Genomic DNA, 20,303 nt, shown 5'->3' on the forward strand with positions numbered 1-20,303 from the left:
TAATCAATACTTTAATCCTAAGGTTACCATTTACGATAGCTTCTCCCTAGGTGGGAGACTAGATCTAATTTTCCATGGCCAAGAACTTGGAAAGTTGTATATGCTTCATACCTTAAACTATAAACCATGCACCTGATGCTTCTGCAAACCAAAACTAAATCTGCTTAAAGCATCAACATTATGAGTTGACAAATAAATTTGTAAAGCTTTAGAATTGTCTTCTCATAATTTTTTTCTATATAACAGATTCAAAATTTTACAATCAGCTGAAATATACTAATATAAACCTAAAGCAATAGACAACTATCACATTACAAGGTTTATCATTCATATCACAAAGGAACCTAATAGCACAACCATTAGTCTTTCTAAAGATAATAGAAGGTTCTTTAAGGAGCTTACCTTGGCTACTTTATTGGACGAATCTATACTCCAAAGGAAAAGATTCCCTTCATCAATGCTGATTAGTCTATCATGCTTCCCAGATGGCCACCAAAGGACGCTGACAAGCATACCAATAAGGAGTCATTAAAAGGTGCTTGGAGCCCAAGTATCTTCTTTTCTTTTAATATCAGCAAAAACTGGAAAACACAAACATGCCAAAATGACATGACCACTTGATCTTAAAAGAATGCTTGTCAAGGGAGACCAATTGTTCGAGTTGTGGGGCATTCGACTGTCCATAGAGCTCAGGAATCTTCCAAACAGAAGCCCCATATGCTTCACCTTTAGTTCAATGCAAACTTTATTAGTTTTAACATAGATAGGGCTAGAATCATTTCACAGAAAAAGATCAATACCCTAAAAGTATTAGCATAACTGTACTTCATTCAAATAGAAAACAAAAGTGCTCAAAAAATATCATAGGGCAGAGTATGAGTTTTAACTCATTCAGACACAACAAGAATGAGAGAAGTGCTAAACAAGATAAACAAAATAACAAATATTTCCACAATAAACTATAGCTCCACGAACAAATTTTCCCCTGAAAGGATTTTTTCATGTAAACCTGTATATACTGTCCCTTTTCTATAATTCACAAAATTAAAAAGGATTCAAAAGTTAGATATATGATGCAAGGCTAAATCTCATGAGTGAATAAACCATACATTTATCATTCCATTTTCGAACAGCTTATGTGGTTAAACAAATTTCCTTTCTTTCCTAGAAAAAAACCAATTACAGAACTACATCGAGACTAAACATAAGGGTCATCTAGCTTAGCTTATTCGCATTCAGAAACACTCACCTACTTACTATTCTACATTTCTGAAGAACACACTGCCACCCATTAATTCAAGACCAAGTTACTACGGCTCCAAGTCATCGTTTACTCACCAGAAGTGAACACTGTAGAGAAAATCCTGGGATCGAATGGGCAAGTCTTGAGATCCCAGATCTCGTTTGGGTGATAGAAGATACCATCGCATATGAGCTCCGATCCTGACGGCGAAAGTCGGATCAGATGCACCTAATAAACAAAAACACCGAAATCACCCACAAAATCATTAGATCGAGATCGACGAGAGAGATGAACCTCGTTTTCCTCTTTGAGGCTGAGAGTTCCGGCGAGGAAGATGGTGTGGTCAATGTCGGCCTTAACGTCGGTGATGCATCGGGCCTGGGGACAGTGCCGGACCTGAGATTTTGGGGCATGAGGCGAGCACAAAAAAATGGTGCCCTCAAAGTTTGGCATTCATATATTTCCAATCAATGTAAATATAACAATATTTTTAATTCTAGAAATAGAAGATAAAAAAAATATCATCCAAAACAATATGTCATAAGCAAATATTAATATAATCAAAATGATCCAAACAAAATATAAAATTTATCTTCCGGACCAATATATGTCACTTGAATATTGCTCGCCTCGCAATTTTAGAAGCAACAGTATTGATTAAGTTAGCATAATCAACTTTCTCAACCACTTTTTTCTCGATAGATAACATAGCCAAGCTATTTAGTCTTTCTTGCGACATAGTTGATCGGAGATAAGTTTTGATCAATTTCAACTTGGAAAAACTCCTTTCAGCAGATGCAACTGTAACTGGTATAGTCAGCAAAATTCGATAAGCAATATAAGCATTTGAATAACAACTATCCATTTTCTTCAAATAATTCAGCACATCAATCGCTCTTTTTGATTCTCTTGGTAATGAGTGTCTTAACAACTTTAGTTCTAAATATAAATCTGATCCATCAACATCAGAGTGTCCATCATGTGTTAAAGACTCTTGAAGATTGACACATGAGTGTAAGAGACTATCATCATCAATATACTTCAATCTCTCCAAACTAAATAAAAATCCAAATGTTTCTTCATATTTTTGAAATTGTTCAAACCAAGTTTGAAGTGAAGAAAGAGCTTGATCAATTATAAATAGGAAGTAATTAGCTCGAAAAGATTCTTTAGGAGACTGGGTTACCTCTTCACTATTGATCTCATCAAATTGTCTCTTTCTTCGGATGATGCGTTTTTCTCGAATAACTTGCAAATCAAATCATTCATGAATAATATTTATATTTTCCATTTTTCTTACTTTTTGGCAGCCAGCAGCCTGTCTTCCTTTTTCAATAGCAGCACCAAAAAGGAAAATTAAAAAGAAACCTTGAAATGAACAAAACGAAAAATTTTAGGGCTCTGAGAAATTTACTTCCAAGCATAGTACAAGATTCAGTAAGGACACAAGTCACACAACTCACTGATCTTAAGAAGCAGGAGAAGAGATGATCAAGAACAGTGCGAGCGATTAAGTAACTGCAACTCAGATCACACCACTGGAATCTTTAAATTTGATTGGCGCAAACTGCGGGGGAGGACAAGCCGTCAAGGTGAGCGGAAGATGAATCAGCCGTCGTTGAGTCGCTGATGGAAACAGGAATAGTGACGTAAGCCGCAAAGGTAGAGCTGATGGCAAAATGACGGAGGCGGCTTGCAGCACTTCTGCCGTTTGGCCAAGGGGCGAACTGATATGCGGAGAGGAGAAGCAACAGCCGACAACGTTTAGGGCAAGCCGGCAAGGAAAAATAAAATTAAATTAAAACAAACCGGCAAGGAAATTAAAAATAAAATTAAAATAAAATAACAGCAGGACGTTTTTTTTTAATTCGTAGACTAGTGTTGATATGCTGCGCATATCAGATTTTTTTTATTTTTTTTTTAAAATTTGAATTAAAAAAATTAATACTTCTTTAGATAAATCCATAATACATAAATATATCCCCTAAACATATTACAATACTCCATAAATATTTAAATTTATTTTATTTTCAATTTTTCTTTTTACTAAATACTATAATCCAACTAGAAAGTCTAAACCCTAGAGATAAAATCTTAAAAAAAAATAGCTTAAAAATTATAACCCAATTGAGAAACATCACCCTTAAAATAAAATTTTAAAAGAATATTTTAATTAATTTTTTTAATTTAATTTTTTTTAAAAAAATAATAACAGACAAAATCTACTATTTTTTTAGACTTTGAATTTAAAAAAAAACCAATATTTTCTTTTATATATCCCTAAGTCATGAATATATCCCCTAAACACATTACAATACTCCATAAATACTTAAATTTATTTTTTTTTTTTTTTTTTTACAAAATACTATAGCTCAACTGGAAAGTCTAAACCCTAGAATTAAAATCTTAAAAATAAAAATAGCTTACAAATTATAACCCAATAGAAAAGCCTCAACCCTAAAAGAAAATCTTAAAAAAATATTTTAATTATTTTTTTTTAATTCAAAATTTTTAAAAATAATTAAAAAGAAAAAAAAAATTAAAGCTAATATCCTGCGCGACGTGCACAGTGGCGCACTGTGCACGTCGCGCATGATATATCATATATATTCCTCGAGATATATATATATTATATATATTTATTATTTTTCTAAATTTTGGTGCCCCTAAAATTTGGGGGCCCGAGGCACTTGCCTCACAATTTCTATTAAAGGTCCGGGCCTGCCTGGGGAAGGAGTGGAGAGGAAGACGAATTAGTAGAGTTCCAAAGAAGAAAGGAGTTGGAGTGGTTACAGCCGTTGCGACCTGGTACTTGAGGCCGCCGTAGACGATTCCGGTGGAGGCCCCCCGCATTGTGGAAGCAATGGTGTTGAAACTAACGATGGGATAATAATATCAACGTGAAATATATATTTAACCTGTAAAGCCGAATCCTTCTCAATAACTTTCACATCATCATCATCATGTTCTTCTAGGCCTTCATTTGAGAGGCGCCTATACGTTCAACTTCAGGTTTTATATCGAGGAGGCATTGTGGTTTAACTGAGCAGCTACCCTTCTCCTCACTCTCAAATTCTCGACCAGAAAGTTTCAACACCATTGCTTCCAATTTTTTTATTCTATCACCTTGGTCAGAAAGCATAGTTTTTGCCTCCTTAAACTCTTTCTGTTGCCTTTCATAGGCAGCCTTATCAATTTGCACCTTCCCTCTAGCAAGCTTGAAGAAGGATGATGGAGTGACATTTGCTCCTATGCCTCTCACACGTCCACCATGTTCGTTAGAATTCAAGGCCTTCGTGAGAATATCCTCAAATGGTCTATGTTCTCTTGAAGAAAATCCTAGTACCATAGCTGTTAGCATGATAAACAAAAACCTTGTATCTGCCGTAATCCCAAGTTAAATTGAATACTTTCCTAGCTGACCTTAGATATCAAGACAAACGCTACCCAGAGAACTCGGATTATTACCTCAATTATTCATCTTTTGTATTCTCATGATAAACATAAGAGAGTTGTTCATTCCTCTAATTAAATATAATATCTATTGAAGTATATTATAAATATGTAAAATTCATAAGCAAAACGATAGTTTGATCTCTATCTATAGCACAAGTTAGTGATTGATCCATCTAGAATTAAACAAAACAAGCTACGAAAGTGAATTAGCCTTTCAAAATCTCTCTAACAACATGACATAGGTCTCTGCAGGTGGTGAACTATCCCAATAATGAAACAATGCAAAAGCGAGCAGCACTAAAAGCTAAGTAAACTCCAGTCAAACTGGTATCTTGCAATCCCAACCGCTTTCAATCTACAAAAATCTATGAACCCTAACTTCTGATAGATCACAGAAGATCCACAGTAACTTCTGGCGACAAATGCCCAATACAAAAGGAAGGAAACGTGCTAGGAGCTAAAAATGACCGGTTTCATTAAAATCACGTCTAAAAATGGAATTTGCAGCCGGATCCTCACAATGCAATTCAACCACGAGAAAAAACCAAGTCACGAAGCAGCTGAAGAATAAAGAAATAAAGTAGTTACTTGATGTAAGCCCGACCATCTCCGATCCGTAGGGGACCAAGGGCGTTGAGGCGGGATGCGACGATGCCCTCGCTGCCGCCGGAGAGGAGTGCGTTCCCTACCTCCCTGAAGGGCTCGAGGTCGTAGGCGTGGATCGAGGCCTCCGTCCCCAAGTCACCGCCGCGGCGACGAGGAGCACGGCGATTGGGGCCACCAGATCCATAGCTGGATATCGGAGAAGAGAAAGGAGGCTGGAGAGATCTCGCCAGGAGAGCGAGCGAGCGAGCGGAAACAGGGAGAGAGATGAGATGCTTCTTCATAAAGGGACCCACACGAGGAGACCACGGTGTAGTCACGCGTGAGGCGGTCGAACGACAAGGCGAGCGCGTTGAACTGGGGGGAGGAGCCGCCGGGGACTCGAGGAAGCAACTTCCAGTCTCTCTTGATGGGATTGCCGACCAATAAGCGATCTCCGTCATTGGTGTTCATCAAGCAAACCAGGCCACCGGAGGAGGACGTGCGCCAGATGCTCTTTTCTAAGCGGGGGAAGTCGAAGTTATACCACTGGACGAAGCAAGGGTCGTACAGGTGGCCCAAGAAGGCGCAGTCATGAAAGCAGAACCTGAAGAACAAGGGCTTGTGTGGCGCCATCATCGCCCACGACAACAGGGGGCTAGAGTGAACCACCTCGTGTCTTGATCTTGATCGGGAGAGGATCTAGGAAGGGGGAAGAGGGAGATAAGGTTGAGAGAGATGATCGGAGGTTTAGATTTAGGCTGAGAGAGATGGTCGGATGGTCGGAGGTTTTAGGTTTAGGTTTACGCGAGAGAGATGGCCGCGCGGAGGAAGGGGCGGGATAAAGATTTAGGTTTGGAGGGAATTCACAGTGTGGAGATTTTGGCTTGTGGGGAAAATTAAAATATTTTATTTGGGTTCATTAACATCGGATTTTAAAAACCGATGTTAAAATCGGTGTCTATTAACGAAAAAAAGGGCGCTCATAGACATCGCCTAAAAAACCGATGTCTATGAGCTAAAATTTGCGCTCATAGACACCGGTTTTTAGAAAAACCGGTGTAAAATACTCAAAGACATCGGTTTTAGCCAAAAACCGTTGTTGTTCCACTGATGTCTATGAGGGATTTTGTTGTAGTGACACGCTATAATGCGGACTAACGAAGGAAGAGTTGAACCGGGTAGGACCGCATCAAAACGCTAAAGAGTTATGGGACAAGCTGATCAAACTACACGAAGGAACAAGCGACGCCAAGGTAACGAAATGTGACCTTCTTTTAAATAGGTTATTTAATATTAAAATGCAGGAAGGAGAAATGGCGAGTCAGCTTCACGCGAGGATCAAAGACATCCTCAACGGACTCCATGCAATAGGCCATCAAATGGATAATCGCAATCTAATCAGGATGCGTTAAACGCTTTTCCGCGTAATACTTTCTGGGCATCTATCGTGGATGCTTACAAAATTTCAAAAAATTTATCTAAGTTAAAATTAGATGAATTATTTTGTGAATTAGAATTACACGAGCAAACTAACGCCGGGACCGAGAAATTTATTGCCTTATTTGCAGGTTCCTCCAAGGAAAGAACGAAGACCAAGTCTGAACATGAAGATGAGTCTGACCAGGATTCTGAAGACGAAAAATACCTGGTGAACCTGGTAAGGAAAATGTTCATCAGGAGGAAGAAGACCTTCAGCAAAAAGGACCTGCAGAAGATCAACTCCCCAACCGAACCAAGGAGCGTGACATGCTTCAAGTGTAACAAGAAGGGTCACTACAAGAACGAGTGCCCGAGATTGAAAAGCGACAAGACCAAGACAGCCAAAAAGAAGGACGACTCATGGGACGACTCATCCTCAGAAGAATCGGAGGTCGAAGACCAGAAGCACCAGAGTCACTTCGCATTGATGGCCCTCGAAGCAGAGTCGGAGGATGAATCGGAAGATGGGTCCGAACCCGAATCAAGCCACAAGTCCGTACTCGTTTTCGAATGTCCCGAAAAGGTATACTTTAATTTGAATAGAAAGTTCTTTAAAATTATTGCATGTTTAAATAGGAAATTAATTACAATAGAAAATGAAAACAAATTACTCCAAAACCTAAGGAACAAATCACAAATCCAAATCCAACTCAAGACCTAACACTTGAGGAGAAAAATCTATCACTAAAAATAGAAATTAATAAATTAAAAGATCTCTTAGAAAAATTTACAACAAGATCTAAGAATTTAGATCTAATTTTAAATAATAAAAAAGTAATTTACAACAAAATCGGACTTGGCTACAAGTCAAGTTCAAATAAAACATTTAAATCGTTAATAACTCAACACAAACAATTAAGTAGAGCTTGGGTCCCGAAAATGTGCTTAACCACGCAAGTAGGACTTTACCAATATTACATACCCAAAGGAAAAATATATTATGTAAAGTCAAATAAATCAAATCAAAAATCAAAATATAAACCTAAACCAACAAATTCAAAATTTAAATATTTTAAAACCCCTCAAAACTTAGAATATCATCAAAACAATTATAGCTATAAAAAGAACAAACATAAACCAAGAACTAAAAATCAAAAATAAAGGTCAATAATTCAGGGGGAGGCTCCAGAATAGCTGACACCTCCAAAAATAAATCTACCCGACAAAGTAACCAAACTAACCTACCCGGCAGGGTAATTAGGACTAGTTAAAAAGGGACACCAGTTTAACTTGACCTACGGTACTGGTGAAGTTTTGGATGATAGTACGTTAGGGAAACTATGTCTATACATGTCTAAGAAGATATGGCTTCGACCTAGTGCATTTTAGCTTAGTGGAACTAACCGGAGCTACCCTTTACGGATCTTAACCAGTTAGACCAAGGTTTTATATTAAGTTCAGTAGATAGGACTATTTGGAAAACCTCGAAGGCATGGTTACTCTAATGATGTCCAAGTGACTCACCATAGCCTAGAAGTTTATCCGAAGAATGCTATTTGTTGAGCCCAAAGCTAAACCTGAATCTAACACAAAGTTAAACCAAATCCTAAAACTGAATCTAACTCATCTCACAAAATTATAGGATTCTTTGATTGAAAACATAGATCGGGTGAGATGACTAAGGACTTAAATAAAATTAATTAAATTAAATTAAAATGTTAAAAATAAAAAAAAATATTTTAAAAAATTCCTTTAAAAACTTTAAAAAATTATTTTAAAAATTCTTTTAAAAACTTTAAAAAATTTATTTTAAAAATTCTTTTTAAAACTTTAAAAATTATTTTAAAATTTATTTTTAAAAATTATTTTAAAAATTCTTTTTAAAACTTTAAAAATTATTTTAAAAATTTTAAAATTATTTTAAAAATTCTTTTTAAAAAAAATAAAAAATAAATAAAATAATAATAATAATAATAATAATAATAATTATTATTATTATTATTATTATTATTATTATTATTATTATTATTATTATTATTATTTTACTATCATTCTTAACTGAACAAAGTTAGAATCAAAACATAGGCTAACCGTCAACCCCTACTTATTGTAGGAAACCAAGTGAATCTTAGACAGTGGTTGCTCCAAACATATAATTGGAGATCACACCAAATTTACCCAACTTACCTACAAAAGTTTAGGATCTGTTGCCTTTGGTAACAATGGCAAACTCAAGGTAATTGGTATAGGTAATATTGAGCTTAAAATTGACTTCATTATTACAAATATTTTACTTGTTGAAAATTTCAAGTATAATCTTCTTAGTATCAGTCAATTGTGTGACACCAGATATAAGGTTAGGTTTTTGTCTTCAGAATGTCTAATCAAGCACCTAGATAACCCTACGATAAGTCTAAAAGGGTTTAGAAAAGATAACATCTATGCGATTAACTTAACCACCTCTTCAATTAAGTGTTATTTAACACGAGAAGAAGAAATTTGGTTATGGCATAGAAGAATGTCACACACTAATTTCAGAAATATAAGTAAATTAAATGAATTAGTTACAGGTTTACCAAAATTACCTAACTTAGACTCAACAATATATAATGCTTGCCAACAAGGTAAATAAACAAAATCTACTCACAAATCAACTAATCAAACTCAAACAAACTCAATAATACTAGAACTGCTACATTTAGACCTATTTGACTCCCATGGGGTCAAATCAATAAATGGAAGTTTATATTGTCTAGTGATAATAGATTATTATTCTATATTTACTTGGGTCAAATTCTTAAAAAATAAGGATGAAACTTTTAAAATTTTTACAAACTTTTGTAAACAAGTTGAAAATGAAAAAGACCTTAAAATTAAAAGAATTAGAAGTGACAATGGAGGAGAATTTAAAAATCATTAGTTTGATAAATTTTGTCTCGAAAACTGATATCATCACAAATTCTCGTGTCCTAAAATTCCCCAACAAAACAGAGTTGTAGAAAGAAAAAATAGAACTCTACTTGAAGCCTCTAGGATTATGTTGAATGACTACAATCTACCTAAGTATTTTTGGGCAGAAGCTGTCAGTACAGCTTGCTATGTGCAAAATAAAATAACACTAAATAAAACACAGAATAAAACCTTTTTCGAAATTTATTATAATAAACAACCCAATATAAAGTATTTTAAAGTATTTGGGTGCCCAACCTTTATCTTAAACACAAGAGAACACTTAGGAAAATTCACTTCTAAAGTAGAAGATGAAATCTTTGTAGGATACTCCCTAAATAGTAGAGGGTACAGAATATATAGTAAGGTGACACTAAGAATTGAAGAAATTACTAATGTAAAATTTGAGAAATCCAAACAAAACCTAAAACAAACTCAACTTTAACCAATTGAATTTATTCAAGAAAACAATAATCAAGAATGAACCAATGATCATAAAGAAGAAGAAGAAGAACCTTTAGAAAATCAACCGCCTAGAACTATAAGAGTCAACCCAAATCATCCAATTAATCAAATAATTGGTGATCCAGACTTAAGGGTTCAGAATAGGTCATCTTTTAAAAACCTAAGTCAAATTTCTCTGATTTCAAAAACTGAACCCAAAACTGTAGCTAACATCTTTACCAAACCCCTCCCTGAAAGTGAGTTTAGCAATCTACGTAAAAAATTAGGGATGTGTTTAATAGACTAGGATACTAAAATTACAAAAATGATTTTCAAAAAGAGTGCTTTCAAATTCTAGGATAAAATCTTTATTTTTTTAAAATCTTCCATTTCTAGAGTTTTAAATCTATTTTATCCTTAGAGTAGAAAAAATCCTTAGAAAACATGCTCCCTTAGGGCTAGTACTTGAGCATCTCACCAACACCCTAGGATTCCCTTGTTTGTGATTGTCGAACATAGAAAAAGGGTGAGATGCATAGACAAATTGTCTGGACTTAAGATGCTTATTTCAGTGCATCGACATAAGTTTGAGAGTTAAATATCAAACAGACATTAATCAGGTTAAATTATTCAGTTTAGTCAAACACTAACTGATTATGATTAGACTTAACCTGACTAACCAAGTGAAAGTTGTTATCCTCTAATAGTCAATAAGTAGCTAACTGGTTAGACAGTTTTTGTAATGTTAGGTTCAGGGGGAGGATTAATTATTTTTATACTTATTTTGAAATTAATTTTTGAAATATATCCCTTTTTAAATCAATTTAACACTAACTAAGTGTTTTAAAATCTTGTTTAGATTTTTCAAACTTAGTTTTAAAAGTTAGATCTCTGTAATTGGATTGTTTTAAACTTAGGTTTGAAAATTGCTTTTATTTTCAAACTCTAAACTTTTCAAATTTAATTTTGAAATTCATACTTTTTAAACTTAGTTTTGAAATTTAGACCATATTCTACTTGGTTTTAAAAATTTGGAGATTTATTATAAAAATTGGAGGTTACAAACTTAGGTTTGAAAACAGATTTTACTTAGTTGGATTTTACAAACTAAGTCTTGAGAAATAAAATCTTATTTAGTTCTGAAAACTTGATTTGAAAATTGGACTTAGCCCTAATAATTTTTTTTGTAAAAATGCTATATTTACTATGTTTTTCAATTTGCAAAACTTATTTCAAAAAATTAAGTTAAAATCACAAATTTTAAGTCATCTTTCTAAAGTTAACTTAGCTACTTTTTGAAAAAGATAAAAGATAAAAGCTTAAAACAAAAATTATCTTTCTATGTTTCTAGCTTAAACTCCCCTAAGTTAATCTGACTTACATTTGTAAACTTCCTTGCATTTTAAGTTATAATTTGCTCTGCGTTTATTTTTGATGAATGTCAAAGGGGAAAGGTTAGGTGGTTTAAGTTAGTTAAACAATAAAATTTAAAAACAAAGCTAACCTAACAATCTTATAAATGCTTGTTTTACTTGCATATGTTTTTCACTAACTTAACCACGTTGTCATTGCATCAAAAAGGGGGAGATTGTTGGTGCGGTTAGCACTAACGGTCTAACTCAAGTTTTGATGAATGACAAAATAGGTTAAGTTAGTTTCGTTGTTATTTAACACTCTAATCAAGTGTGCATGAGAAGCCCAGACAGGTCATGAGCTGACCTGATGTCTAGCACGAAGCCCAGCTAGGTCAACGGACCGACCGGATAGCTAGTACTAAGTCCAAACGGGTCGATGGGATGACCGGACGTTTGGCACGAAGTCCAGCTAGGTCGACGGGCTGACCTGATAGCTGGCACGAAGTCCAGATGAGTCAACGGGTTGATCAGATGTCTGGTAGGTAAGTGAAGGTAAGTCACTGGAGGGGAGTAACTGTGAGGACACATTCCCGGGAAAGGAACATTAGGCGTCGATCCAACTTAGATCCATTTCGGATATCTAAGTCGAGATAGTGATTAGATTCCGATCTCGAGGAGATGGAATCTAATTACTATTCTGCATATCTATAAATTGTGCTAACATTCTGTTTTACAGGATATGATTTATACTTACCTCGGACTAACGTTTTCTTGCAGGAAGAAGATTGCAAAAAATAAGGGTCCGGGCACCCGGAAGGGATCCGGGCGCCTGGAAGCAAGCTTTATCCCCAAACGAGCCTCGCTACGTGGAGCACCCTGGTTGTCTTGGCTACGTCACATTCAGGGTGCCCTGAAGGGATCCAGGCGCCCCGAACCTCCTATATAAGGAGGGTGAAGGCTGAAGCAAAGACACAACTCACGATCTACGCTTCTGTGCTCCTGCGATGCTTCTCCAACAAAGTGCTACTGTTTCCTCTTTTTCTAATTATTGTCGGTATTATTTCCTTAATAGCATTTGTACTCAAACTTGTAATATTTTACGAATTGCTAGTGGATTGTCCAACGAAAGCACTCGATGAGTGCGGGCCTTAGAGTAGAAGTCGATATAGGCTCCGAACCAAGTAAATTGATTTTGTGTTAGCGTTGTTGTGTTTTCACTGTTTCCACTGCATACTTTACGATAATTTTTCAATCGATATTCACCCCCCTCTATCGAATTCACGATCCAACAGGAGGCACCCTAGATCTGTTTGGAGGCACCTCCGAGCCACGTTAGCCAGCGGTAATATTATCCTAGGAGGCTATAAAAAGACCCGTGGAACTAGGAATTTAACAACAACTCTTGTACTCATTTCTTAAGTAATTCATGAGCGTTCAAAGTCTGTAAGAGGCAATTCCACCTTCATGAAGGAGGATTTTAGTGGAGCTTTTCATCTGTCTTGGATTAGCAACTATATAGGTTATAACCAAATAAATTTTTGAGCCTTCTTACTTTTTAGATTATTACTTTTATGTTAATTGTTTATAATTAATATTGTGTCCTTGCTAGCTCAAAAGGCAAGAGAATTTCTAACTTCTTTTCAGGACTATTCACCCCACCTTTAGCCGCCTCAACTAAACCTACAGAAACAACTACGATCGGACCCCTACTTCTGAACAAGCAATGATCAACCGTCTACAAAGGGGAATAGCTGAAGCAATGGGTAAAAGAATCATCCTAGCACATAGCATGAGTCAGCTACAGGTGGAGATAGATACGCTGACAACTACTGCAGCTAATCACCAAATCAAATTGGAAGCTACCACAACTAAGGAAACAACTGTTCAGGCTAGTATGGATGCTAGTTGGCAAGAGATGGGGATCCTAAAGGTGGAGCTGAGAATTACTTGAGGGGAGTTTGAGTCATCCAAAGCTTTAGCAGAAACCAGTCGCTATAACCTGGAAGCTGCCCTTATCGCTATTGAAGATGCTCGAGCTGAGGTGTGGAGCTAGGAGGTCTCCCTGACAAAGCTGCAAACTTTTGTGGATGAGATAGAGACCCAGAAGGATCAATTGGAGGGTTAGCTGTCTGAGCCTTATGCAGGAAAAAACAAGCCTTGGGCCATTAGAAAAAAAAAATCTTTCAGTTGAAGGAATTTTATGTTATGGTCAACATCTATTTCATTCGATTGGTGTAGCATGGTATCCATGGCACCTTGAAGTAGTTGATATAGAATGGGAAGCTTCCGACTGACTCCCTCCTCCAAGTCATCAATATTTTGAAGATTAATGAGAGCATCTCTGATAAAGATGTTATTGACTTTTATGCTTTAAAATGTGTCTATCTCTATGTAAGTCTTTTGTTCGTATTAACGAAAGTTTGAGATTATGATGTTCTCTACTATGATTGTGGAGGTGAGGATCTTGAATCCAATTATATCGAAATCCATGAAAATTTGGGCTTAAGTAAGGATAAGGTGATATGGTACTCAACCGATACCGCATCCTAAAAGATCTCAACCCCGATTACGTCCAAGTTCGGAGAAGTTTGGGCCATAAAAATGACAAGGCGATAAGGTACTCAACCATTGTATAAAGAGGAGTCCACTACCTCATCCTAGAGGATCTCAAACCTAACTACACCCAATCTTAGGGGAATGTAGATCCTGAAAAGGATAGACAATATAGTACTCGCTCGACCCTTATACGAAGGGGAATCCGCTACCATAGCCTGGAGGATTTCGACTATGACTACGTCCAAGTCCAAGGGAGTTTGGGCTCTGAAAAGGACAAGACGATACAATACTTACTCGACTCTTATACGAATGGGAGTCCACTATCGCGGCCTGGAGGATCTCGACCCTAACTACTGTTTCTCCTCGATCGGTCGGCAAGAGGGGTTGAATTACCCTGAAAAAGTAAACGGACCTTTCTCGATCTTTTGAAACAATTTAGAAAAATACTTGTATAAAAAGAAATAATAAAGTAATTAATAAAAAGAAAGAGACACAGAAATTTACTTGATTTTGTTGACTATCCGAGTGCCTAGACCAAGTCCAAGCACCTGAATAGTCTGGGCGCCTAGACTAGTATGGGCGCCCGGACCCCCTGGGCTGCCCCAGGGCGGCTCCTCGACACGCCCTTTTCAAAGGCGAGTCAGCATGGTCCGGGCACCCAGAGCTGTTCCAAGCGCCCGGACCATGCTAACTCGCCTTTGAAAAGGGCGTGTCGAGGAGGCGCCCTGGGGTAGCCCAGGGGGTCCGAGCGCCCAGACTAGTCTAGGCGCCCAGACTATTCAAGTGTTTGGACTTGGTCTAGGCACTCGGATAGTCAACAAAAGATTGACTGCCCGAATTCTCCTTCGTTCTATCTCTGTTCGCTTACAGGATTTCGTCCATCCAGAATATAGCTCACCCGAACCCATTTTTCGGTCTTCTCCTTGAGCAAGCTTTCGCTTTAGTTTTTTATCCCTTGGAAATGCCGTGAACTTCCTTCTCCTCTGCCAGCGTATTCTTCCGTAACATCTTGTCCCTCGGACGCACCAAGCCTGTCGACTCTCTCCTATGTTATCCTTCTCGCTAGCTATGTCTTTTGCTCAACTTCTTATACTCTTAAGTTCCTGCACACTCAGACACCAAGCATCAAACACACACAGGACCTAACTTAACTCAAATGACCACATCAAAACTACCTCGGGATACCTACAATCTCTCCCTTTTTGATGTGCATCAACCTGAGTTAGAGTTATGGTTAAAACATAGAATTAATAAAATGTAAATTAAAATTAGAATTTTGTAAACTATAAAATTACAAACATAACCTCCTCTAAACTTAAGCTCTCATCTATCATTCTCCTCTGTTGATCATAGTAAAAATAAATTCAAGAAAAAATAAAGTTAGATAAAAAATTAAAAAATTTTCTAAGGGTTAAGAAAATAGAATTCAAAGTGAACATTTTTTTTACAAAATTTTTTTCCTAAAAATATGAATTTCCATGATTTAATAATCATATTTTTTTTAATTTAATTTAAAAATAAGTTTAACATTTTGAAAATTTTTAAAAAGTTTTCTTAAAAGTTAAGAGATGTATATGAATATATAGAAAAAATTTCATGAAAAATTTATTAGTATTTTAGCATAAACAAATTATTTTGACAGAAATATAGTTTTTGAAAGTTAAATTTTAAAATTTTATTTTATTCCAATAAATCTCTCAAATTTTTCTAAGTATTGAAAACATAATGAACCACTAATGAAGAATTAAATTTTTCAAAAATAAGTTTTCAATACATTTTTGTTTTAAAAATAACTCTCTCGCCAGTGTGAATAACATCTGCCTTAAGCTCCTTGATATTTTGAAGAAACTTCACATCTTTTGGGCCAAAAACACAAGTTTTCAGTATCTACAACATTTGCAATTGAAAAAAAAAAAAATCTTCCTACCTGGAAACATGAAACACACCATCGAGTGTAATCGAATCTTTTATGCTTTTGGTTGATGACAATAGTACCTTTATTCTCCACATGATGAACTGTGTTATCTGCTGTTAGAATGGCAACACAACCATTGTATTCTTGAAGGCTGGAAAATTTAGATTTATCTCCAGTAAGAAAATGCCCATAACCAGAATCTATAATACAGTCATTCTCAAAATTTTTGATAGTCATGACACCTATACTTTGTGTTTCTGTCATAAAGCACTTTCTTCAATCTTCTTCCTTTTCAATTTTTTCTGATTCAGCAACATTACCTTCATTTAACTTGGTTCGGCAAAATTTCTTAATATGCCCTATTTTACCGCATCTGTAGCATTTAAAAATCTTCTTTTCTGTGATATTATAAGTCTTCTTCCTCTTTACATGGAGTTGAGTTGCGTTGATATCCTTTTCCCTTAAAGCTTTTCTTTATTGCTACAAGAGCACTTCCATCTTCTTTGATAGAAATACTAGCCATTTGCTTAGCTAGTGACACTTGTGATGATAGAAGCTTCTCTAACTCCTCCAAAGACGATTGTTGAGCCCACCCTTGTATTGATGTAATAAAGGGAATAGATTCTGACTTCAATCCTCGAATGATATTTCCCCATATACGACCTTAAGAAATTGTTTCTTCTGGATTTAAAAGAGAATTTTCCAAACATACATTTTTAATCCTCATAAAATACTCTGATATAGAAAGATTGCCTTGTATAGTATTTGTAAGGTCATTCTCCAAAATTTGTTGAATAATCGATCAAGAGTTTGCTAGATTTCATGAGCTGATCAAAATATGATAAAAACAGGCCAAGAGATACTTTTCTGTTTAGAATAAACTCAGCCTTTGCATTTTGTTGCTTTCACTTTTTGAAATTCTCAGCATTTGCTGGTATATTGTCTGGATCAACAATGTTTCCTCCATCGATAATATATTATAAATCTTCATCAAGAAAATAAGACTCCATACCAAGTATCTAAACATATAAAAATTAGAATCATATAAAAATTAGAATCATCGTTAAAAAAAATATGGAGAAAGACAACTAAAAAAGTAAATTGCTTTAGAAATGAAGACCACAAAAAATAGAAACAGAAAAGAAAACTTAAGACTTAATCTCTTAGATTATAAATGCTTAGGGTTCATCCCTTTAAATATTAATCTAGCCTTACTTCTTTAATGAAGTAATCAACCATTGAAAACATAAATTATAAAAAGACTAAAACCATTAAATCCAACTACAGTTTCAAATAGATCTCCTGTTCTTCCAGGATGATATAGTTCCAAGTTCAGTTTCCAACGAAAAGTAAAGAATATGGTTCCGAGAATTGTTTTAATTTCCAACACCCCGTGGTTGAGTCACATGGGGGATTCGCTGCTGAGTCAGTAGAGAAACACGAACAACCAAATCCTATGAGTTGATGAGAAGAGCAAGGTACTTAAGTAGTCGAGCAAAGATGCTCGAGTTGCTGAGCATTTCACTTTGCTTAAATTTGTTAGCGTGGCAGGGGAATCATTTTTCCCGATGTCCAGAGGTGTGTTCATTAAGGTTCACAAGCGAGTTCAATTATTTTCACCATTTTTCCCTGATCCATCCCACTATTTTAGAAGATAGCATTCTGAAACCTTTTTGCTTTAGCGGAAAGGCCTTGGCTTCCCTTTCATTCTTATCAGGTCAGAGTAAACAAAAATGGAAGACACCTCAAAATCTGGCTTTCCACGAAGAAAGTTTCATTCATCGTAATAAACATAAACCTAAGTGAATGACCAACTAATCAGAAAAAACATGCCTTCAGTGAGTCATAAAAGTACCCTACTAATAATTAATCCCACTAATACCTGAGCAGTTCTGCGACTGCTGCAAACCACCATTTGCTTTCCCAATGTTGCTAATAATATAGTTCCCTCGACCTTTCTGTCTATTGCTGGCCAAGACTCCAGAGCTACGGCTTAACAGCTTTAACTCTCTATCCACCATTATCTGCACAAATCACGTGCAACACACCATGTGTAGGCTGACTACTAATCTTTTCCACGAGCAAGCAAAGTGCCTGCTGCGCATGTGATTGAGACGGTGCTTCCTCGCAGGGCTAAGAACATGATCTGACCAGGCCGAGGTAGTAGAGATTCCTCTTCACGAGGTTCCCTAAATTGAAAGCACCGACCGCCTCGGCCGCTGGTGGCTGCCGGCCGCACGACCACGGCGCCTTTTGCTCGTTCAATGTGAGGTGCTCTTCGCCGATCTTCTCGATGACGGCGTGGATGGCGCAGCAGTCCGGCAGCTGCCCGCCGGTGTCGGTGACGCAGAATTCGTTCTTCGCCTCGCCGTCCCTAGTCGTGATCTCCGCCCGCCTTACGGAGAGCCCGTTCTCGCGGAAGATGCGAGTTACTTCGGCGAGCAAGCCCCGCCTGTCCGGCATGGACAGGGCTAGCCAGACTCCCTGTTTGATTTGGGCGGAGATCTATCAGCGGAGAAGACCAAGGCTGTTTGTTATGTGAATGTTGGAGAAAGGATAGCGAAGAAGGTTACCTCGGAGGCTCTGCGCTCGATGCCAGCTTGGACGCATTGGATTACTCGTAGCCGCTCAGCTTCGGAGCTTATTGGACCGCCGTCTATGTGACGAATGTAGAATTCCTTCCATTGACGACAAAAATCGAGTTAGCAACTAGGAGTTGGGTCAAGGGATGGGTGTTTGTGGGGAACAGAGGTTCAATTGATGTCCCTTTACCTGATAGGCTCGATCGGAGTCGACGCCGAGAGTGCCGTGGAAGACGACATAATCCATGTCGGTGATCGTGCAGACAACGTCGAACAGGAGCTTGGGGCGGTCGCAGCATTGAACATTGACCACTGAGTAGCCGCGTTCTTCACAGTTTTGAACAGAGACTGACGGCTTTGACTGCGAGGAAGCGCAGGTTGCTTGGTAGCCGGTACTGGATACGCGCTCGTAGTCGCGGTCCGCGAACATGAGTTGGTGAAGGCGGCGGTCAGAGTGGGTTAGGGTGGGGGAGGAGACGGTGGTCTTAGCGCTGCGGACGTCGTGGTCGCCGCGCAGAACGTGGCGGAGTCGGGATTCAATCCGGTGAACGCGGTGGCCGTCCTCTATCGGGGATCCTGAGTGGAGGTCCTTCACGAAGATAAGGGAGGCAATCCTTGCGTTGTGAGTCCACACCTTAGCCTCCACCACGTTGCACTCCAAGTCCCGGAGCACGGCGAATACCTCCGACAGGAGGCCAGGGCGGTCGGTGCCGGTGAGTTCCATCGCCGTCAGGCCCGCCAAACCGGAGCCGTACTGACAATCTGCTCCATCCGTCGCCAATAAGGTCTCCCCGCCGAGGGTTCGCTCAATACGGGAGAGTAGCTCGGGGTCGAGGAGTTTGTGTCCGCTCTCGTCCGTGACGTGGAAAACGTCCATGAACCAGCAGCCGTCGGAGGAGATATAGCCCTTCTGGATGCTAAGGTCGAGGTCCGTTAGCACCTGCACGGCCTCCAGAAGCATTCCCCGCTTCCGGGCGCTGTTTACCTTCACCACCGTCGCCGTCGGCGACACCGCATTGTCGATCGCCACCCTACCATCGCAGATCCATCATATTCCAGCATTCAACCGAAACTCAAATCAGAGGAAAAGGAAAAACAGATCTGAAGAGCATCGAACCAAAACAGATCGCTAACCTCGGAGTGTTCATCATTACATGAACCAGCTTCTGGTACTCATCGCGTAGCTCCATCTCCGCTCTCCTTCTCCTTCTCCTTCTCCTTCTCCACCGAACTCCCCTCCAACTGCCTACTTAATCCCCAGAGACCTCGTAACAGAAGAAAACAGAAATCTCTCTCCTCTCTCCTCTCTCCTCTCTGCCGGGCTCTAACTTGGTAGGTAGTTCGTTTGGTTTGAGAAAGGATAAACAAGACGAAGAGGTGACCGCACTGGGACGGGGGTCCACCTAACCGTTCCTACTCGGTTAACAACCTCGCTTCGTCTCTTGCTTTGCTTCTTCCCCAAGCCAACTACTAAACGAACCATTCCATACATACCACGCGTACTTTATGTGCATTTTATCTCTTTTTTTAAACAAACTGTTTTGTATATTGATATTTTATCGAATATCCGTTCACAGTGTCGTTGTTTCCATCCTCGAACTCATGTTGCATTAACCATCAGTCGGCCGCGGGCCGTGCCGTGCCGTGCCGTGCCAGACAAACGCCGCGCGCTGGAGGTGACATTGACGGTCGCGGTACTTGAGGAAGCCCAGCGCTGCGCGAGCAGAGCGCACGGACATGACAACGTGTCGAGCCACGATAGGTTCCGGCCCCCGTTCGGCGTCGGTTAGCGCGCTGCA

The 20,303-nt window shown here is 38.2% G+C and overlaps 1 protein-coding gene and 1 long non-coding RNA gene across 4 annotated transcripts; both read right to left on the bottom strand.

Moving 5' to 3' along the window:
- Nucleotides 1-408: 408 nt before the first annotated feature.
- On the bottom strand, nt 409-1,650 carry LOC121990285. Its single transcript, XR_006114535.1, has 4 exons — nt 1,538-1,650; nt 1,339-1,471; nt 615-726; nt 409-502 (listed from the first exon to the last, which is right to left on the bottom strand). It is a non-coding gene; the product is annotated as an uncharacterized LOC121990285 (long non-coding RNA).
- A 14,164-nt stretch (nt 1,651-15,814) lies between these two features.
- Nucleotides 15,815-20,028, bottom strand: LOC121992701 (ACT domain-containing protein ACR8-like). Of its 3 annotated transcripts, XR_006114981.1 has the most exons (5): nt 19,639-20,028; nt 18,695-19,535; nt 18,496-18,600; nt 17,805-18,427; nt 15,815-16,941 (listed from the first exon to the last, which is right to left on the bottom strand). XR_006114981.1 is itself a non-coding variant. In XM_042547226.1 (4 exons), exons 1-4 carry the CDS (start codon nt 19,692-19,694, stop codon nt 18,056-18,058), a joined length of 1,374 nt encoding a protein of 457 aa, XP_042403160.1. In that variant the 5' UTR covers nt 19,695-20,028; the 3' UTR covers nt 17,608-18,055. The 3 variants fall into 3 exon arrangements, 2 of the variants coding, with proteins under 2 accessions (XP_042403160.1, XP_042403161.1); XM_042547226.1 differs by lacking the exon at nt 15,815-16,941 and having other exon boundaries at nt 17,608-18,427; XM_042547227.1 differs by lacking the exon at nt 15,815-16,941 and having other exon boundaries at nt 17,608-18,406; nt 19,639-20,025.
- Between the last annotated feature and the right edge of the window lie 275 nt (nt 20,029-20,303).

Source organism: Zingiber officinale, chromosome 6B (genome assembly GCF_018446385.1).
Source record: "Zingiber officinale cultivar Zhangliang chromosome 6B, Zo_v1.1, whole genome shotgun sequence".
NCBI classification, from domain to species: Eukaryota; Viridiplantae; Streptophyta; class Magnoliopsida; order Zingiberales; family Zingiberaceae; genus Zingiber; species Zingiber officinale.